At 38.9% G+C, this 22,217-nt stretch overlaps 1 protein-coding gene across 10 annotated transcripts in view; it reads left to right on the top strand.

Annotated features, from left to right (window-relative positions):
• Nucleotides 1–2,127: 2,127 nt before the first annotated feature.
• Nucleotides 2,128–22,217, top strand: part of FoxP (forkhead box transcription factor P) — a 301,004-nt gene continuing 280,914 nt past the window's right edge. For 9 of the 10 annotated variants that reach the window (XM_018512303.1, XM_018512304.1, XM_018512300.1 and 6 more), the window contains exon 1: nt 2,128–3,031. In XM_018512303.1, the coding sequence (XP_018367805.1) occupies nt 3,002–3,031 (30 nt within the window). In that variant the 5' untranslated portion in view covers nt 2,128–3,001. The remainder of the gene's footprint in view (nt 3,032–22,217) is intronic. The other variant, XM_018512310.1, reaches the window with a different exon arrangement.

Here is a 22,217-nt window from a genome sequence, read left to right on the forward strand (position 1 = left end):
GCGAGAAACAACGCGAACAACAACAACAAACAACAACAAACTAGACCACTATGAAGTCTGTCGCGCTCTGTCCGTACCTACCTACCTACCTACCCGCGACCTGCTTTTCCGACATTGTCACCAGACCATCTTCAGTTATCGCGCCGATTTATAGCCCTGACAGTTTCTATCTTACTCGCTATATGTTCTCTCGATGAAAGTTTCCTACCATTTTATGTAATTTTGCAAAGACATTTGAAGCAACTATAGATCAGAAAAGACATACAACAAAATGCTGTGATTAAATATAAACTTTAAGTTAGCTGTCAGTAGATTATACAGTGGAATACTCATTGTCAGATAATCGAACATATGTAACACAATCGCGATGTAATACCTATACAAGAATTATATATAGATTTAGATTTTTAGAAAAACACAATAGCAATGAGTCTCATTAAAGTATGTAATTGATACTAAATTACGATCTTAGATACCTTTCGTAATTAATCGTACATTCCGTAAATAATATAATGACGTAATGGTTCAGATTCCATGACAAACAAGATAAATAATTTGCATATTGCAAAATCGTGTCGAGCGAACTGCAATAGCTTTAATATTTTGTTAATAGCAAATCTTAGACAGAAATGATATTAGGATGATGTCGGTTAATATTTGGTTACATTGTGAATAAGAAGCGGACGCGTCGAAGTTATTCGAGGGCATCTCAAGCAGGAGAATAGGAAATTATGCTGAGCATGATGAATACATCAGAACAGGTCGGCTTTAGTCTGGTCTTAGGAGTAGGTCGAATCGATAACAATAACTACATGGACATCTATACTACTACCATATGTGATGTTGGAGATTCGTTCATGATGACGGGACTTTGTCAATCATCTAGATGCAACATGTTTTAATATGCAATGCGTGTTAAAGATGTGCCAAATTTATTGAACTTCTTTATATATATTGTATTTGTTATTCAAATTTTATAACAAAAGTCTTTTCTTAAATAAAAAAATAATTACCCTAACATGATGTTTCAAGCATCGTAATTTCTTATTAGCTAGATAGTGTACTTATATATATTTATTATACTATTTATATATATGTTTATCACGTTATGTATATTTAGTTATTTCGGCAATTAAATAATTAAAGTAAAACCTATTTAAAAATTAAGGTCGAGGTTAATAATATAATGATAAGTAATTATTAGGTTATAATGTTAAAAATATAATATTATATTTAAAAAATAACAAAAATTAAAAATTGAAATTAAATTTTCTAATATAAAACTAAAAAAGATTTTACACGGAAAGAAAAATGATTTTGCTATGAACGCGCTGAACACTAATCCTATGCCATAACGGCAAATTCTATTTGCAAATATAGGAGTCGTAAATTATTTGCAAGTGTAACAAATATTTATTCTTTTTTATACTCGCTACTAAAAATTACTTGCAACAAATGCAAAATATTTGTCAAAAATGCAAATTTATTTGCTATAAACAGCAAACAAATTCGACAATTAAATTTTGCAATCCTGCGTCCATGTAGCAAAATCATTTTTCTCCGGGTATGGGGTAAATAAACATTTAATAAACAACTTAATTTTAATAAAAAACTTAATTTTTTTTAACATTTTGTTTATAATTGTTTAAAAGGGGTGAGGAATTCTAGAAATAGCTGTTCTATCATTGATAATTATCACCGTGGAATTCCTTGTTATCGAAAATAAAAAAATAGGCCCAAAGGAAGCTAATATCGAGAAGCCGAATATCGAGAATTAAATCAAGCGCGATGTAAATTGGAAAACACAACGTGGGTCAGCACGGCAGGCGACGATCGCCGAAGTGCGTCGCGGCGCAACCGACGGGACTGCCTCTCTCCGGAGAGCCGAGAAACACCCACGCTACGCCGGTGCGAAGGAGCGAGAGAGCTGTCTGGACGGAGACGGAAGATCACCCCGCGAGAGTGCCGTGATAACGCGTGCGACGAGGACGCTCGGTGGTGGAGCGACGAAGAGGAGGTGGCCGTCAAACGGAGGGAGACACCGCCGCGGCCGCTGCGCGACGTCGACGGGAGTGAGACACCGCGATGGTCCTCGCAATGCGCCGACTCAGTAGCCGCGTGCTCGCCACGGCCGGAGGGTTTCGCGGCTAAGCGGTGCCGAGCGTCGCACAGTCGCGACGGCAGCCACCGGCGCGCGGTTATACCCCCTTTTCTTCAAACCTGTACACGCAACCCCGCACCGCTACGTTCGGCGCACGTTTTGCCTGTCTCCACGACGGCGAGGGAACGTTGCCCCAGGTTGCGAGAGAGAGGGCGTCCTCCGCGGCCTCCCGCCGCCACCCCCCTCCGGCATTCATCCCCGGAGAGAGAGAGAGAGAGAGAGAGAGAGGCAGGGAGGAAGAGAGAGAAAGAAAGAGAAAGAGGGAGGGAGAGAGAGAGAGAGAGAGAGGGAGAGGGAGAAAGAGAGCGGCGTCGCCGTCGGCGTCTTCGGGAATCGGTTGCCTCCTTTCATCGGGGCAACGGCGACGTCCGATCCGGCATCGTTCTTTTAACGTCGCGGCGGTGCACGTGGCGCGCGCGGCACGCGGTGCTTCGAGAGAAAGACAGATAGATAGGTAGACAGTTAGGTGAATAGATAATAAGCGCGTGCTCTAAAAAATATTGAAAAACGCGAGAGGAAGACAAAGAGGGGAGAAAGAGAGCAAAAGAGGGAAAGAGAGAGAGAGAAATATACAGAGTGGTTACAGAGGGAGAAGAAAGGCGGAAAAGGGATAGAGGTGACAGAGATCGAAAGGGGGCGGGCGGGAGGAAAGAGGGTAGAGGCGAAAAGAAACGGAGAACACACGAAGAGCTGCGTCCCGACGGATAGAGGAAATCACCAAAGGAAGCCAGAAGGAGCCTCGTATCTTCTCCTTCCGTTTTTTTTTCTATCAATCCTATCACGTAAAGAAGGACGGAGGATCCGACGACCACGAGTGACTCGACGAGGAGGAAGCGGGACATGCTGGAACCACGCTGGAGACCCGTCCAGGTAGCCTTATTCACCCCTGCAACACTTCTCCAGTGCACTGCCTATGTCATCCGATGTCTGATTGAACTGCCTGCCTGCGCGAACGTTTGTTCACATAATGCACCTACGTCACATAAATATCCTCTGCTGTTTTCACCCCCCTCTCTCTCTCTCTCTCTCTCTCTCTCTCTCTCTCTCTCTCTCTCTCTCTCTCTCTCTATTTTTCTCTCTTTTATTCTCCACTCAATCGTTTGCTTGCTTTGCTAGTTGTGTTCATTTTTTTTTGTCACCAACTTCGTACGTTTCTGACGCTCTTTGCATCGCGCTGCAGACACTGGTGACAGCCACGTGCCACCGGCGCTCCCCTTCGCACGCCGCTACTGGAATTTGGAGTACTCCTTTTAAACACTTCGTCCGTTTAACGCACGTTTTCGCGGTACAGCTATTGGCTCTTTGCCGCTATCTTTAAAGTTTTGATCACGTGGATCACGTTTATTTATTTACTTTTCCGTCATGATATAATTCATTAATTTATCCGGGAAATAGATTAATTCATCGAGATGGAAATTTTGTTTTTGTTACATACCTTTTTATTTTGAATGTACCTCCAAATTTGCGTAGCTTTTTGTCATTCCTTTTTATCACTGATACAAAATCGTAACATTTCTTTCGTATATAGTTTGTTAATGCACACATATTATATAATATAAATGTACATTTGACGTTTGATTTTTTCTCTCTTTTCACTCTCTTTTTGTCTCTCCTGCTTTATACAATTCTGTTGTTGACACAGATCACGATTTCTCGTAGTAATAATATTAATTTGATTAGTTTGTTTAGAACTGCTATCGCTATTTAATAGAGCTGTACTTTTATTCTTTCGTACATTTTAGGATTTACGTTATCGCTGTGTATTTTGAAGTTCGAAATTGTCGCTAAGCTTAGAACATCCAGCGCGTGGTACGATTTTGTCACTATTAATCTCATAAATTATAAATTGTAAATATAGATATTGGGATTAAATAGAAACATAAGAGTGCGGACGGTGCGCAAGATCGACGAATATTTCGCGCGATTTACTTTAATCGAATTTAGGTCGTGGCAAAAATAGAAAGGACGTAAATGGAGATTATGGTATAAATTTCGTACTGATCGATCATTATCAAGAAACGCGCGTTCAACGATATCTGCCGCTTCTTATTTAATCACTGTCATCTGACGGTTTAGAAATTGCATATAAATATTATTTACCGATGGTTCTTTCAGTCCTCTCGTAATTAGTGGGGGTAAGCAATATGCTGTTGCCAAAATTGTGGATGCGGAAATAGAAACCTTATCGCGTTATCGCCAGTAAGTTGCCAAGACAAAATGATTTAGATTTTAGCACGCCTCTCGTAATGTTAAACAAATTAAATACGACGTTCCCGTTAATACAGACAAATGTTTCTTTACCCCGAGATTTCCTGATTGATCCTGCACTCTACCGGTTGGGGTGATATTCGTGGAAATGACACTTTAACGATCGTGACAAGACAAATAGGTGTGCCGGACAACCAGAATGGTTGGTCAAATAAATCTCACTATACCGGCCTAAGATTAACTACGTTCGGGTTACTAAATACGTACCTGCCGCGAAGTACAGAAATCTTTGTGGTGTAAAGCACATTTTTCCGAAAATAATCTTGGCAGAGGTGCGCCGCCTTTGAAGCTGCCTGGAGTCTCAGAGTAATCTAATATCGTATGAATCATCTTGCCATTGGCTGAGGAAGTCCAACGACTTGTTTCGAAACACTTCTAACAATCTGACAAAAATTCTTATTTTGTGTTTCATCGTCTGTCACGCAACGCCTGCATAATGTTCACCGTAGCGTTTGCTACCACGCGAGTAACTTCAAACAAAGCGATCAAATGGAGAAATCAATGATCATTATTCACGTTTGTGAATTTTGTCCGAGCTGCTTTGTAATGTTGACTACACCGAAGTAACAATCGCCCTTTATAATCTCCGTTATAAATCCGTTTATAAGTTAGCAGCAAATTTATTAATATTACGAAATTTATTAATAATACATTAATTTATTAATATTATAAAATTAGCAACAAAACATCCACCTAAACAACACACGCATTAAAATCTACACCTGAGAATTGTGTACAAATCGTGTTGAGCTTGTTGATATTTTCAGCAAGGAACACGTTGCTTTTATTTTTTTAATATTATGCCAGAAATTTATAACTTTAAACTTGACTTTAAAAACTATTTAAAAAAATATAAATATCAAGTTTTGAGCTTATATATATTTTGAGATTAATAATTCGCAATTTCAAAACAAGGGAAACGATTATATATTTCCATTATATCACTTTTTAGATACAGGTTTCTAGAGTATAGTACGAGTGAAGCAGTTAAAAAAAAGATATTATTCTCCTTTGACACAAAGTCTTACGTATAAATAATTCTCTTACTTTAATATGCTTTTTATCGGTACAATTGTGATACTAATGTCGACGCAGCCTTTGTAAAAAAACGTGAAACATTTGCAAAATGAACTTGAATTTACAATGACAATGGTCCTTTGAATTTAACAGTGGAATCCTTTCACCCCTACGGACGAAACATCAGAGATGGCATCGTCGCGCAATCGAAAGGGTGAGATGGAGGGTGACGGCAGTTACGCTTCAATCGGAGAACGCTCCGTGTTACCTGGGAATAGGGATGATTTTTTTAGAAGTGTATAGCCGATAGAGATAGTCGGGTGCTCCCAGTCGCGGCTTTGTGTGGGTGGCTCGTCTACGAGACTGTAGAAGTCCCGGGTGGTGTAGTAGGTGGAACACCAGAGACGGAGGCGGTCCTACTCTGCTTGGGGGCGTTAAAGAAGTAGGTGGGGTTGGCCACCCCCGCGCGTCAACCCTTACACCCCGCGTCTCCGAAAGCTCGGTATGCCCCCCCGGATCTCTTCGATCCCACATTCGCCAATCAGCCGAACCATCCCGTTCTTTGTCACCCTCTACTACCAACTCGGAGGGTTGCCCGGCGCGGCCATCTGGTTGTCTGGCTTTCCTTCGGGTGACCGTCGATTTCTTCAAAATTCAAAGATCAGCCTGGCGAGCGCGGGAGACAGACGGACAGACAGACGGAGTGGAGACGGAAAGAGAGAAGCAGCGGCAGTTCGGTCGCGCCGAGACGAACTGCGTTCGTCAAGAGGACCGCTGCGTGTTCAGCGTGTCCTCCGCTGCGTTTCCACGCAGCCGGTTGATCGATTCTGTGCCGTAGTGTTTTGTGTGCGCGATATTGGCATCTTGGAGAATCGAGAGCGTGTGGCTCTTCCCGGCTGATGACACCCGGCCTGGGGTGTCACGCCTTCTTCATGGTCGCGTCGGGACGATCAGGCCGACCACCGCGGGGAAGAGAGTACGTGGTGTGCGCGTCAATCGTGATATATATTTCGCATCATCCCCGCCACCTTGGCTTCGCCCATTTTCTCACCTCCTCCGCCGGCAGTTCAGACGTACGTGCCGAGTACGCGCGCGGTTGCACACATCCACGATGCATATCACACGGACACGGAGTGCAACGAGAGAGCCAGCACAGCTGCGGCGGCATAGCCCCCCCGTTTTCGCGCTTGCTTGGCACGGCACAGCATCCCTCTTCGGCCACTTCCGGCCAGGCCAGGCTCCGCCCACTTTTATATTAATCACGTCTTGGTTCGCTCCTGGCTTCTGTTCTCCATCTTTCTTCCCCAGTGAGCGATTTCCTACCGCGGACGCCTGGGAACCACACCTTTGCCCGTTGGCTTATTCATGTCCCGGGCCTTGCGACGCGGGCCTCGACGTCTCTCTTTCCCTCTATTTCCCCGGCCCCCTTCTCGTACTCTCGTACTCTCGTACTCTCGTCGTCGATCTCGCGGAAATACGACGACGATGCGCTTTAGACGTGACGGTGCAAGCCTGATGGAGATATTCATGTAGTTGTTCGCAGACAACCTTGCGTTGGCTTCTCCGACGCATCACAAAGACGTATAGTTCAATTAATTTATATACTTATGGCGAACACGGTGGTAACAATGTTTTGCAGAAAATTATGGTGAACGAATTAATTTTCCACTTAGAATTCACACAATTTCATGCTCTTTTTAAATTCACTCTGATATTTATTTTCACATTTAATAATATAGATATTATAGCCATTACGTGATACATTCAACTATGTTATATCATCATTCTTTCAATACTTTTACGTATTAATTGCAAGTAGCTCGTTAATAACTTTCTAAAAAAAATATTTGCATTTTAACGCGCCTCGTTGAACGGTTGAAGATTATTACACACGTACACACACTCCGTGTGTGGTGAGTCTCGGCGAAAAATGAATCGCGGCGAGGCGCAGGTGAACGCAACGTTCGTGTGTTCGGTGCCGGAGTAATGAATAATAACCTGTTATTATTACCAGGTCGAGCAATAAACACGCAGCTCGCAAACGCGCGTCCCCCTCACGCCGCAATATAAGGCTCGTCACGCATAGACACGACATTTGTTTCCCGCGCGTGGAGTGTGTGCAGGCTATTACGAATGCCGCCTTCCTACAACAGATATTGGTTCCATTGTTGTACGTTGTGTATCGTGACTGCTTCTCCGCCGCTTCCGCTTCAGTCGCGACCACTTCGGCCCCGTTGATATTCCACCTCGTGTCCCTTCGCTTTTAATTTCTCTTTTGACAGAAAACCCCCGCACCCTCCTCTGCCGAGCAATGAAGCTGATAACGGCGTATTGTATTGTCGAGATAGTTCGCGACGATTCCATACATTCGAGTACTCAAATTCGTTTCCTGCTTTATCTTCGGTATTCCCTTTTCATATAGTGTTGTTGCACGATACCTGCGTGTTATTTTATTCGACGATAATTATTATTTGCGTGCATCGGAATCGATTTGGAGAGACTAATGTTTCCTACATAGAATAGAGAATGATTTTATAACTTAACTCTTAACTGAAAAAAAAAAAAACAAAAGAAAAAAAGAGATCCATACCTGTTAGAAGGTACAATGTTAGCATGAGATATCCATCGTTACACATTCTATGTCGTGACCACTGTTTCCCGACCTACCACACCTTACTGCTCCCTTTTTAACGCCGCGCAGCAGGTCCGTTGTTTTCACCCCGAAGATCTTAATCATAGCGTGCTACCCCGACTATAATACATATTACTGGTAAGCCAGACCGAAGAATCATTCTAAAGACAAAATTGCAATGTTCATGAAGGTTTATCGTGTTTATCCCTCTCCATTATCCTGCAATTTTACTTTGTTAGAGCTTCTGACGGAGATTGAGTGAAATATTACCGAACAAAATCGTTGTAACGTAATGTTACACAATCACAGAAACGTCATTTTTTTTCATTTTTTCATTTTTATTCATTTTCTCGATAAGAAAATATATAAAAAGTATCCGGTAGAGAGCATTCGACGTTCCATTTTGACTTTAATATTCGAAACAGTGGATCGATAATGATATTTTTATATTTAAAATACAGTGATATAATGAAGGGTAGGATGCATCAGGCGAAAATATGTTGTGGCTGTCGCGAAATTGTCATTGTCGATGCGAATCGGCCGAATTCCTACAACCCGGTTCATTTTGTCGCGATAATATGCATTCCATGTCATTCCGGCGTCGCGTGTACGGCAATGCATCATCGCCCCTGCGACGGGTATTTGTCAATAGAAACAGACATCGACGCCGCAACCGCGGCAAGTATACGTCAATATACATAACGGCCGGCTGTTGACTTGTTACGTTGTCGCGTACCGCCGATGATTCGATGATTTGCCGATCCGTGACTGTCCCGTGTCAAATATACCCCCGCGGCCGTTCTCGCGGGCGCGTTAACACGGAAAACGCCGGGCCGTTCATTTGCGATTGGCGCACTAACGCGCGTCGTTACATTAGATTATCAATCCGCCGCGATTGTGATGCGCCGCCGGTTTGTACTTCGACTCGTCATGCCACGATAATGGTCCCTCTCTCTCTCTCTCTTCGTCGCAGCGACAATTTCGCTCGCGAATGTCCGCCCTACCCAGCGCGGACACGTTCTCGCGAGTGACCGAATTTTAGCAACGCGCGTTATGTTATCAATCAGGTCGTCCTATGAATCCTGCTTGAATATCGACACATTTCATTAGATTAATTTTAATCATCGCGGTATCAATGCTGGTGGCAAGTAACGATTCAGCTAATAACTGATGACAGTTTCAAGAAAATATGACATGCGATATATACATATACAAGAAAAGCGAGTATATGTACTATTACGTAATTGTACATATATTCGCTATAATGTGCACTTTATGTACAAAATTGTTTTATGGTATGTAAATTCTACTATAAATAGCTATCACAGTGACGCAGTATTCAGCGCACTTATTTCACCGTATTATCCTATCATCAACAAGTTTGCGTCGTGTGCAAACCGTTGCCGAGGTAGTTTCGGCTCATTCGAAATATCGCGTCTAATGCAGCGTTAAAAACATAATAACAATGAAATGGCGGGCCGTTATGTTGTCAGGCATCGGCGATGATTCGTCGATCCATGACGGAGCCGTGTCAAATGTGCCCTCTAGCTGTTCCCGTGTGCGCGCTCAACACGGCCGGCTCATTTGCGATCGGGCGCACTAACTCGCGTCGTTACATTAAATTATCATCCCGTGATTCTGATGCACCAGCAGTTTGTACGGCGACTCGTTATAACACGATAATGGTTCTGCGCTCGTCTCTTCGCCGCGATTAGCGTTAAACAGACACCCGTCCACGCAAACCCGTGCACTGCTACGCGTTTGACGATGGTGACGTCAATAACTGATGTATATGCCGTTGGTGAATCTTCATTGTGACAGGTTACAGACTGTTATGGCCGCTCGACAATGACACTAATAGCCGAATCGAGATTGCGCTTCGATTTCGAGCAGGCTGATATTCCCATGTGCCTTGGGATTATCAATCTCGTGATATTTGTCTTATTATTGTCTAAGGTAATAAACGCTTCCGTGTGAAGGTATATAAAAGGTCGTCGAGAAAGTATATCAAAATGATTCCCAAAGGATTAAAACTTACCTTTCAATTAGTCATTCATTTTAACATTATTTTTACGTTATCATGAGCTGTTGTTCCGCTAGGGATTTATCAATTAAAGAATTCCTTGGAAAGTTGCAACTATCATTTTTATGAAAAGCGATGTTTTAATAGAAAAATGTTGCTTACGTATTGACTACATGTTCTTTTATTTTCCGTAAAATTTACAAAATGTTGGTGGCCACGTTCTAGGCCAAGAAGATATTTTAGTTATTTGAAATACATATATTTTTTCTTTAACATAAAAAGATGACACATTTTTTAATGTATCATTTCGTTCGCAATGTAATATTCTTTCATAAAATTGTATAAATTTTTGAGATGATTGATCGATGGGAGAAGCAGTCGTGTCAGACTGGACGGTTCATTAAAAACAAAAGATGTGGAATATCGCTGGTGGTTTATATTTCGTTCGGGCATCGGCTCTTCTCTCTTTGTGTACAAACTACGTAATAATTGATATACGATGGGACGCGGACACACATGGGAGATTTTAATATGCCACCCGCTTCCAACGTTCACCGGGATCTCTATTATGGCACGGGCGCATTGCAAACGAGATGCATCAGGAAGCGCGACCAATGCAGAACCGAGTGGATACTGATCGGCTTTTTTTTTAAGTCCAACCCCGACTGCTACCCGCTCGGATCGCCCCACCGACAAAGTCGGCAATCCTTTTCCCAGCGTCCCGCAGGGAACGTGAAACGCGCTTTGTACGTCGCGATTTCGCGTTTTCGTTCGTCCGAGCACAATGACGAGGGCGGTCGTCCTTTTCTACTGAAAGGAAACCCGTAATCTCGTGTAACGGTATACTATCGGAAGACGCGGCCGAACGCATTCGCCAGGAGCGCTATTAAATGACTTGCGAGCGATTTTTTGCGCGCCGCATCGTCGACGACAAAAATACGGAACGCTGGTTGACTCTTTGCTAAGCGAAAAGAGAATCGGACACCGAAAGACGCTTCTCTCTGTTCGATTTCGGATTGAAAATACAGGGAAACTTCATTAGCAACGTTTCAACGTTACCTTCTACGGCGTATTTAATGCTGAAAGAATAATATCGTATTTATACAATATTAATCTATAATAATGATAGATGCAACTAAAATTCTATTAATTTCATTAACAATACCAAAATTCCAATAGCCAATTTATTTTTAATATAATTTTGCATTATAATTATTAAGCGGATTGGCATTTATACATCGTAAGTTATGCATGTACATGTCTAATGTTAGTAAATTAAAATTAACACGTATACTATTTCAATATTTATGAACAATCGCGATAATCGTATTACGAACAAACTAACTTTACGGATAGAAAAAAATGTTACATTGCGTGTAAAAAAAAGAGTAGCTTTGAAATGCTGTTGTTAACTCGCTAAGAGCGAGTATAAAAAGAAGGAATAAGAGGCCGAGAATTTTGACCCGTATGTAAATGGCCTGTATCTGAAATCACTGCCCCGTTGTGTACCAATTACTACGGAGATACGTATGTAAAGGGGATGGTCGATGTGCCAGCGAAACATAAACTGCGATAACCGTTCGTATCTCCTGCCTTATGGTCGGATTGGTCTGACGTGAGTAGGTCAGTTTTCATTGCCGAATACCAACTGCAATCGGGTTATATCGCTCTAAGTGCTCATAAACGGGTCTTGTGAAGTATTCAGTTTCTAGCCAAGATAGCAATCTCAAGCATCCTATTTTGCAGAAGTTATTCATCGTAAAGAATAAATAAGCCAACATTCTTAAAAATGTGAAATAAAAATTATTATAATGAAAAAAAAAATGAAAGATATTATCTTATGAGATATGTTTAACATATTTGTGTTTAATAAATAATAAGAATTCCATAATGTTACTAATGATATTTTTTTGGATAAGAATAATTGAAGAGTTCATCATATAATTTACATTTCTCTTATTCACTTTTTTAATACGGACGATTAATATAATTTAATTTTTTACACTTTTCAAAGTTAATAAATTATATTTAAATATCAATAAAAATACACTTTATAGTAAGAAACGTTAACATTTCACCCATCATTGTCTTAATTTTTAATGTTATCGCCGTAGTATGATTAGCTACGTCTATTATAAAAATAGTCTTTTTATGAAATGAAGAGGGAGAAATAATAAATATCAGTATCACACATTTTATCTCTTTTTTTTTATAATATAGATTTATTTATAAAAATGTCCGTGTCGACCTTTCGAAATTGCGGTATCATTGATACCTGCATTATTATGACAATGATGAGTGCACACTGTTACAGCATCGCTCGCCGCTCCACCGCGTGCTTTTCTCAGGCTCCATTGGAATAGGAAAATCGGTCGTGTTGATATCGCTATTGAAACAGCCGATCATTACGCACTCGTTCCGCATTGGTCGCGCTTCCCGATGCACCTCGTTGCAACGTCACCGGCATAATGGAGAGAGACGCTGCAGGCCGCCGCGTGCCCTGGTACCGACGGCATATCAAAATGCAGCTCGGCCGTGTTTGAATTCGCGGTTCCATCATGAATCAATTACCGCGCGGATTCGTACACAACGACGAAAGCTCGCACGTGAAGGATGAGAAACATAAAGGGAGTCATTCGCATGCGTGGAGGTGAAGGGAAAGAGCTGCGTATGTACTATATGTGCGCCGGGTGCACGTGTGTCGCTCGCTGTTGCACACGCGAGATCGCCTCGTCCTCCTCTCCCCGCATCTCTCTTCGTGCCCTGTTTCATCGTTTCTGCACGAATGCACCGCTATCGTCGTACACCGATCGTTTCTCTTTTTTTTTTCCCCGCCCTCCTTTCGCGCTCTCCTGCCTTTCCCCACGCGTGCTTTCTTTCTTTTCCTCTTCTTCTTTTTTTTTTTATTTTCCTACGATAATCATCCTATCCAACTTTGCCCATTCGAAACGATGGCGCAAGTTCGTCGAAGTCACGCCTAGAGAAATGCGGAGGATTCCGAATAAAGCTGGGCTCTTTATTTGCTACGAAGTAAACGCTCCTCGTATAAACGCCACCGTGGCAGTTTCGAAACTGTATTCATTTGTTAATCGATGAGTAGTTGCATAATTATATTGGACGGAGCGGCAAGTTTTATCATTATTATTTAGATGCGTTTCTTGCGGAACGACTATAAGTGCATCAATTATAAGATCATTCTATTCGAAAAAAATGTTTCTCAGATAAAAATATTCCGTTTCAAATGTGCCATCTAACTCGAAGCTTTTATACTAGAATATATTGATTAACTGGTTTCATTACTTGTTGTAAGAATTGTGTACGGAAAATACTGCTATTATTTTTAAAATTGCGTTTGAATTATTATCAAAACAGTACTGGTACGACTGTCAGAACTGAGTGAAAATCAGTGGCCCATATGTGAAAAATAACTGATATAGTACAATTTGATTAATATGTCATATGTTGCTAAGCGAAAGCAATATCGTACTCTATTTGTGTTGTACTTTAACCTAAGCCACATACATGACATTAACATATTGAACGTGGTATTATTAAACGAGACGTTACTAAAATGGAGAATACATGCTATCATTGTTATGCCATAAAACGCTGAACAACATAAGATGCACGTAGATGTGTCTTTTCATTCTGTTTTAACAATAGAATTTATTATCGTAATGAATACAGCATTATTGATTACTAAAGCAGAAATAAGTAACACATAAAGTAGAAAACATGTGGATTTAATAATATATCATTTCTCAGAATTCTCTTCTCTCTCTCTCTCTCTCTCTCTCTCTCTCTCTCTCTCCCTCCTTGTTTCAAATTTCTTCTAAGTATAAAGTTTTAAAAAATTGAAAAAGTTAAATCTTACAAGTTAGTTTTTCAAGAAAGTTATTTTTTTAAATACGTATATAATGTTCAGAGTATTTCATTTTAAAAATTAAGCAAAAAAAATTATTTAAATATAGAACTTACGATATACAGATTACCAAGTTTCAACACAATCGTTAATCTGCTGCTTTATATACAATCCGTCATTTATTGCTTATTTATAAAGATTGTTTGTGTCTACACGTCGTTCACTTGTCATCTTTTAGCAGCAAATTCTTGGAAGGAAAAATTCTATTCTTATCTCCGTTCTCTTTTTTCGAATACATAGATTGTCATGAGTACCTAGTTATGCAACACGCTAGTCATCGTAGCCTAAATTTAATTTAAACGAGTTGAGAAGCTAACGAAGAGTTGTTTTCGCGCAGAAGTGTATTTATAACGATAGACTCGGTTCTAAAACAACCATTCAATTTTCGAGCGATATACTTTTTGAAAATGGAATTTATACGATATACGAATACTTTTGGAATTTATACAATCTGATTTTTCATATTAGATGAGAAATCAGTCATCATGTTATGTATAAACCTTAAATTTTGACTCTATATAGAAATCTTAAAATGGTATCAACATTACATCAAGTCTGATTTTATCAATGTCATGTTCATTAGATATACGTCACATTTTAACTAAACAATTATTTTTGATATTTCATGAGAGAGAGAGAGAGAGAGAGAGCGCGTTTTTTTTTTGTTATAATGCATATTTTTAATACATACCATGCATTCTTCTTGTCATTTTATTACTTTTTTACATCTTTTGATATTAATACTTTATATCTCATCTTAAATCTTTTAATACTTTATATACTATTTGTGCATTTTTAACATTTAAATCTCTTTTTTAGTTCTTACACATTATATATACACACACACACATATCTAATTTGTACTGATATAAAGTCTAACATAATAAAGAATAACATTATCAAAGTACGCATTTTTATGAGGATTTATGAGTCTAAAATAAAATCTAGTTCAACGCGTGTAAAATAAAAATTTGTAGCCTATAAATTTATTGCGTGACATGATTATTATGTTATTTTTTATTGGTAAATAAAAAAAGAAATCGCGTTTATACCAGAAGAATTTACTTATGCCAATCCAAATAGATGACAACGTCAACTTGATGCAGTTTGATATACGGCGATAAGGGAATATTCAATAAACGAGTAACTAAATGACAAAGCTGCAAAATATTTTTACTATTTAGCATTCTTATCTGTTTCCAGGTATTTTCGCAAAAAAAAATGCACTACAAATGAAACTATATTCTCGTTTTTATGCAACTATATTAATTCATCTTATCATAGTTTCAAGACCATAAAAATAATTTAAATAATCATTTTTGCATTTTAATCGTAATAGATATTAATCATTGGTCTATGGACTTGAGATAACTCGTCACTTATCGGAAATTACTCATCGAAGAGAGATGTTTACTGATGTATTTAAAATTTAAATCTAAGTACCTCACTCGCCGTTAGAGTGTATTTATTATCAATATTATGCAAATATTATTTCTATTAATATTATACGAGTATTATATTATTCACACAATGTAGTATTTTTGGTAATAGTAGGCTTCAGTTAGAACACTTTTTTAGTTGCCAAATCCTATATGACATTTTTCCTGAAATAATTTGCGAGAATTAATTTCTTTTTTAAGGAAACTGTATAAATGTAAAGTAGAAACGTTCTTATCGTATCGTGCCGCGATTACTCGTGTTTATGTTTCGTCACGCAGCCGTATATCTGACAATCGTCAAAATTTTACGTCAGATGCAAATAGACGGCCAGGAGTATCGAGTATACTTATTCGTGTGAATACTACAAACATCAATATAAAACCGTTGCATCCAATCGCGGAATAGAAATCCATTCGCAATACCCACGCGGCTCACTTTAAATTCCTTGAGACTCGAGCGGTCTTATCAGTTTGTCGACACCATCTACCAGTCGCGGTAGAAAGAGATCTCAGAAGTCTGTAGAGAGTGTTTGTGATACACGTTTGAGTCTGCTTTGTTCCCATGTCAAGTTTCTCTCCGATGAACTAAATTACGTGTAAATTTCTGACGGTCTTCTGGAAAGTGCATCTCATTTGCATCTCACAATTGCATCAGACGCGCATCGTTTATTTTATGTCGTGATACATTACCGTCGACGATATAATCGTTGTCTCAGACACATTTTGACCTTAATGAAATACGCGTTAGAAAATACTGTTTACGATTTCGTGAAGATAATAACGATATTCGTAACTGTGAATTGATATTTCTGAACATCTTCGCGATATACTGTTGGATAAAATTTGCTTTACGTTTATTTCAATATAAACGCAAAAAATTTCGCTAAAAGTGAGCAAAAAACGTGCAAACGACGTTTCATGGATCGCCAATGTTCTATATCCTTGTGCGTATATTTGTAATCAATCAACGTTCAAAAATGTGTTTCTTCATCGGCTGGCGCGAAGGCGGCATAAAAATTCCTAATTTATGAAGTGGAAAGTCTATTAAGGTTTGTTTATTGAAACTTACAAAATTTCCATTTTACATAAACTTACAAAATTTCCATTTTACGTCAATAAAAATTTTATTACATTTGTGTACATTGGATTATATTCAGATTTCAAAAACACACACACAACATATAAAAAGTATTTAAGTTGTTATCATATTTTCTGATGACAGATCTTCCATCATTTTCAACTATTTGCTGCGTCTCGATATTATCTACAACAAACACTTGGTGCTATTCGCATATTTATTTAGAGACATTTAAATGACATCCAAAGAAATGATAAATATATCCTTGATTAAAAAATTTTTTTTAAAACAACATTATTATTAAAATTTTATTTTTTTAGTTTATTATTTACTGATTTGATAATAAATCTGATAATCAATCTGTTACATATAACGAAATTTTCATCGAATAAAAGAATTACGTAGAAATTTTTTTGAATGTCGGAATGTATTTAAAATTTACAAACAATCGATACTGAGCTACGATATAATGATTATAATTTCGCAATGTAACGAAATAAAAGTAGTACCCGATGAAAAATAATTCGTCGCTTGTAGACTCGCAGAAAAAGAAGTCATCATTTGTATTACACTCTTATCTACGCTCGTTATTGTTTGCGCAATATTGTTTTGTCCAAGATAAGTATTCCATATGCCTATTGTGCTGCCGAGCATATATTTGCTTGACTCATTTGGTTCAGTAATTCTAAGGTTACCAGTGAACTATATCAATTTACTTCCAGTTAAAATGTTTCGTATTTGGCGAGTACAAAAAAACATTCTGATTTTGCATTTTTGAAGAAATCAAGCCCAATCTTATCTACATTTTTCTAAACCGCCAATTTCTTAGTCGGTGCAACGTTAGCAGAATTGTGTGAAGGTTAACGTACTGTTTGCTTCTTCTTGAAAAAATGTACAAGTTGTACCCGGAAACGTCACTCCGGCTGCTCCGTGAGGAAGGAGGGAAGAACGAGCGCGATCTGATCGCGCGCGCTCCGCTCCGTGGAAACGAGGCGAACGTATCGTGGAGAAGTGCATAGCGGTCGCGGGGGAGCGAGCGGGAGGGGAAAGATGACATAATCCCACTCTCGCAATTTGCGAAACAGATTTACGCGTGGGACGGGCCCGGCGCGGGCATTTATGATAATGTGTAGCGCGGTTTACTGGACTCGATGCTCTCCATGCGTGCGAGTGCGTACAGCGTCGTTCAGAATCGGCCGTCGGCGATTCCCTGCGTTGATGCCAGACGTAAAATAAGATATGCTTAACTTGCCGTTAATTAATCGTGTTCAAAGTATTCTCATAATTTGTTGATTATGATTTCTTTTTAGAAATTTTTAGAAATAAACATCCTTAGAAATATTTAGAGATAAACTACAAGTTAATTGAAGGGTTTGCTGCAACATAGATTAACCCACATTTTGTGAAAACGGAATAAACAAACTTTAACGTTAAAGGAAAGATACTAATGTCACATGTCTCAATCAACTATCTTGTAATATGTGATACTGATATTTTCCCCTTCTCTTTATCTTTAGAGTTTATTTACCGTTTTTATAAAATGTGGATTAGCTCACTGTTGCAGCGAGTCCTTCAATTCTTTTGCACCTGCAAAAGTCTGTGTATGTATAAAAAAATAGATTAAAAAATTAAAAGATAAAACTTGATGTATTTTTATTTGAAAAAATGTTTTCGAGTAGAAACCGTGTCAAACTTTATAAAATTCCTGGATTTAAATGACAGAGATGACTTTTTAAATAAATAAACCTTAAATTTCTAAGGAAATACGATAATCACATAAATTATACCGTTCGACATATAATTGTATAAACGTAATTTATCCGCATTTATGCTTATTACATTACAACGACGATCAATCGCTTCATCGATCAATAATAGGCTATGATGAGCATGGCGATCAAGACGGTTTCTACCGAATTAATCTAGCCATCTCCTCCGATCACGTCTGATCTGCCCGATTCCTGGACAATGCTATATAACACGTGCACAGATAAATCCGCGAGTACACAGGCGGGAAACACATATAAGCATGATGTAGTTGCTTCGATGGCGAATCCTACTTAACGCCGTCCCTGATGCCTGAGCTGACGCACACGTACGATGCATGTACGACACGCGGGGCAGGGGCACCGGGATAATCGCACAAGACGATTGGTAGCTTCCTGTCGGTCACGTGACCGGCCTGCATCGCGGAACGACGGCGAGCGCATGGGGCTGCGGAGGATGACATTCGTTGCACTCACCCGGTGTCATTAACTATGTCCGTGTGACACACGATGGATTAACGTATGCACAAGCGCGCGCACTTACTAATTACAATCGATCAGGGGATCTATCGGGAACGTTTAAGCTTAACTTTGTGGCATCCTGATAATCGCCGTCGCTAATTATCGGGGCACTTCGAGTCAATAATTTGACGGTAAAACCGGCCGGCTTGGCGGTACTCCGAGACTGTTAAAAGCACCCCCGTCAAAGCTTCAGAAAGAAGCTTTCTCCTTTCCTCGCCAACAAACCGCGAGAGAATTCTCCGATGCGGAAAATGTAGCTTTGGCAGCCCAATCGAAAATACACGTTAAACCGTCGTCTGGGCGAAATGTTTCTCGCGACACCTTTAAATTTCGAGTCGAAGAGAAATATGGGCAGAATAGAAACACTGTTGTAACTAGGTGAGCATGCACTCGGAACACTCAGCACGTAAGAGCACTCCCTCCTCTTTTTCTCTTGCCTTTCCTCTCATGACCCATCCCTCTTCACACACATGCACTCTTCACGTCGCACACGTGACACTTTTCCAAGTACAAATAGAGTTTATTGTTACTGGAAAAATAATTTTATCAAATTAAGAGATGCTATGTATATGTGTGTGTATAATTGGCGTCATTACAACGAGATTCTTTATTCTGAATTCAGCTCTTTCTCATCTGTCTTTTCTGACTCTCATATTATGTCAAGTGAATAATAATATTTATCTTATGTGTACATATTTGTTGTTCATCACTGTGACAATATAAAATTGATATTAACAAGTTTTTCATTTTATATTTTTTATTAGATTCTTATCAAATATTTTACTACGCAAAGCTATAATGAGTTAATTGTATACTTTTTTCATGTAATATACATACAATAAATTATACGTGATGAATATACAAATTTCTTATTATCGAGCACTAGCCAATTAACAATTTATCAAAACATGATTGATAAAAATATTATTATTTATAATATCTAAAGCAATTTGAGAAACAATAGAATTTTTTTGTACGATAAGTCGCCATGTTACGCATCAGTTCGCGGACGTTTTGTTTCGAAATGAAGTCCAAAGCATTTCTAAATTCAAATCTTATCGTCATGCTTTGATCCACTGCCGATAACATCCGATGATTTATCTACAATTGTTTCGCAAACACAATTTGCGTCGCGAAAACAATCCGTAGTCGACAAATTGATCGCGTGAGACCTTACGGAGAGTTAATAAAGTACATTTACGTGAAAGAAAAAATAGATCTCTATCAAATTACGATTTCAATGGATCACGTTGGTAAGTAAATTAATCACATTGACATTGACTTGTTCGACTTCAATTCGAATCGCATGTCTACTCGTTTGTGAATTATGGCTGTTACACAAGTGCTCGACACAGAGAATCCTTTGTGTATCGCAAAAAAATATTAATGAATGCAGAGAAAATACAAAGTTATTCTTGTGAAAAGTTTAACAGTATTGCATAACCTATTTGCAATATTAAGAAAATCCTAATGCAAAAATGACGGTTAAAAGACTGTTATAATAGTGTACATCCTTGGTGCACATGACTTTGGAATATGTTTTTTATTAAATCGTTTCTATAATAATTTGTAAGAATCTCGTTAATGAATCCTTTTGGATCATCTCTTAATTTCATGCACAAAAAATTATTATTTAATATAACAAGAAATTATATTTTAACAAAGATTTATTAAAATTATGTTAAGAGATATGAAGATTTAATAATAGTTCTCTCTACAAGTTCTAAACAAAAGCGAATAACAGATATCTAAGGCTTGTAAGAAATAATGCTATCAGGTACTAGAAATTCATTATCTGTCTTTATTTAAAACTTATAAAACTGTTGGACTTTATTAAGTCTTTATATCAGATGATATAATGTCAAGAAATTTTTGTTGGAGTACAATTTTTTGTTGTATCGAATAATTATATTTTATCAATAAAAACATTTATTTCTGTATATTACTTTGAAAAATTGTAAATAATAAATTTATAACGTAGAGGTAATAAAAAATGACATTACATTACGAAGAGTTGAAATAAACGATCAGAAGGAAGCGCGATTATGACCGTTTCTTCCTTACGTCGGATCGTTTTCGCGAGTCGCGGAGCTCATTCGCGCGGTTACGCTACCTTCCGGTGGAAAAAACGGAGATTAGCCGCGCGACGACGTTGCCTCGCAATATCGTGCCATCTATTTTGTAATAGAAACAACGGAAGAGCCTAATTCCGCGAGGCTGCCTCGCTCTCGTCCTCCTCGCCATTAGACGTGCAGATACATGCTCGGCGCGCATATATATGTATATACATATGATGCCATTCCTATCTATCTACCTATACTTACTTACCCCAGCTACCTACCTACCTACCTAATTATACCGAGTGGTCCACTAGGAGCGATAAGCGATTTACATACCGAACGGCGCGATGGATTTACCGCTTGGCTGTGTACGACATCGATATACTCGAGTCCCGGCCGAGCCGAGCCGAGCCGAGCTGAGTCGCGCCGTGTCGACTTTGCTCCATTTTGCTCCTATTTCAGGAAGTCGGAGGAACGACTCGCAAATAGTGGGCATTGCAGAGCGCGCGTCGCGTTTTCTCTTCCTCTTACTCGCACTCCTTGCCCCGTACGTTCGCGTTCACGGGAATAGTTGCTCTTTGCACTCCGCGCGGAACGCGCGCGAAACGAAAGCGTACTGTCGCCATGTCCGCTCCGCTCCTTCGTTGCCTTCTTCGATTTTTCCCCGGTCTTGTCTTACCACGCCTGGAGTTAATCCAGGATGATCAAGACGTCTCAGGAAAGAACTATACGTACATTTATGGAAAGCATTTCACAATGATTGTAAATATCGTAAAATGCATCGATATTTTATTTTTATTTATTTCACCCCTTGATTATCTACACATTGAAAGGAGTATTATCAGCTTTGCAAAATAATAATGAAACACGCAAAATATTGAATTACTTTATAATGCAAATTCTAATCGAAATATCGAATAACGCGTCTATCTGTGTTCCAAAAAAATTTAAAGTTTTTCCTGGATAAACATTGGCGTTGCTTTTTTTCTCCTCTTATTTATCATATCTTGCTCTGCATAGTATTAGCGAGTAAAAAGACTTAGCTATAAATATTTTTATACATGCACACTTATATATATATAATATATAGTGTTATTGTGTTATTATCATCAGCTTTTGCCAAGAATTTAATCTTTATTACCGAACATTTTGCAAAATCATTGCAAGTTGTTGGCACGTTTATTATTGTATTTAGTACATTAATAATAATTTAGCTTTTCGCAAAAACATTGCAGGAAATAGATCTGTTTACATATTTATATGACTGACATTAGCAAATATACTGAATAAAACATGAAGAAAGATATGTTTGTATCATTCGTATCGTGT

This window comes from Trachymyrmex cornetzi, unplaced genomic scaffold (genome assembly GCF_001594075.2).
Source record: "Trachymyrmex cornetzi isolate Tcor2-1 unplaced genomic scaffold, Tcor1.1 scaffold4, whole genome shotgun sequence".
In the NCBI taxonomy this organism is placed as follows: Eukaryota; Metazoa; Arthropoda; class Insecta; order Hymenoptera; family Formicidae; genus Trachymyrmex; species Trachymyrmex cornetzi.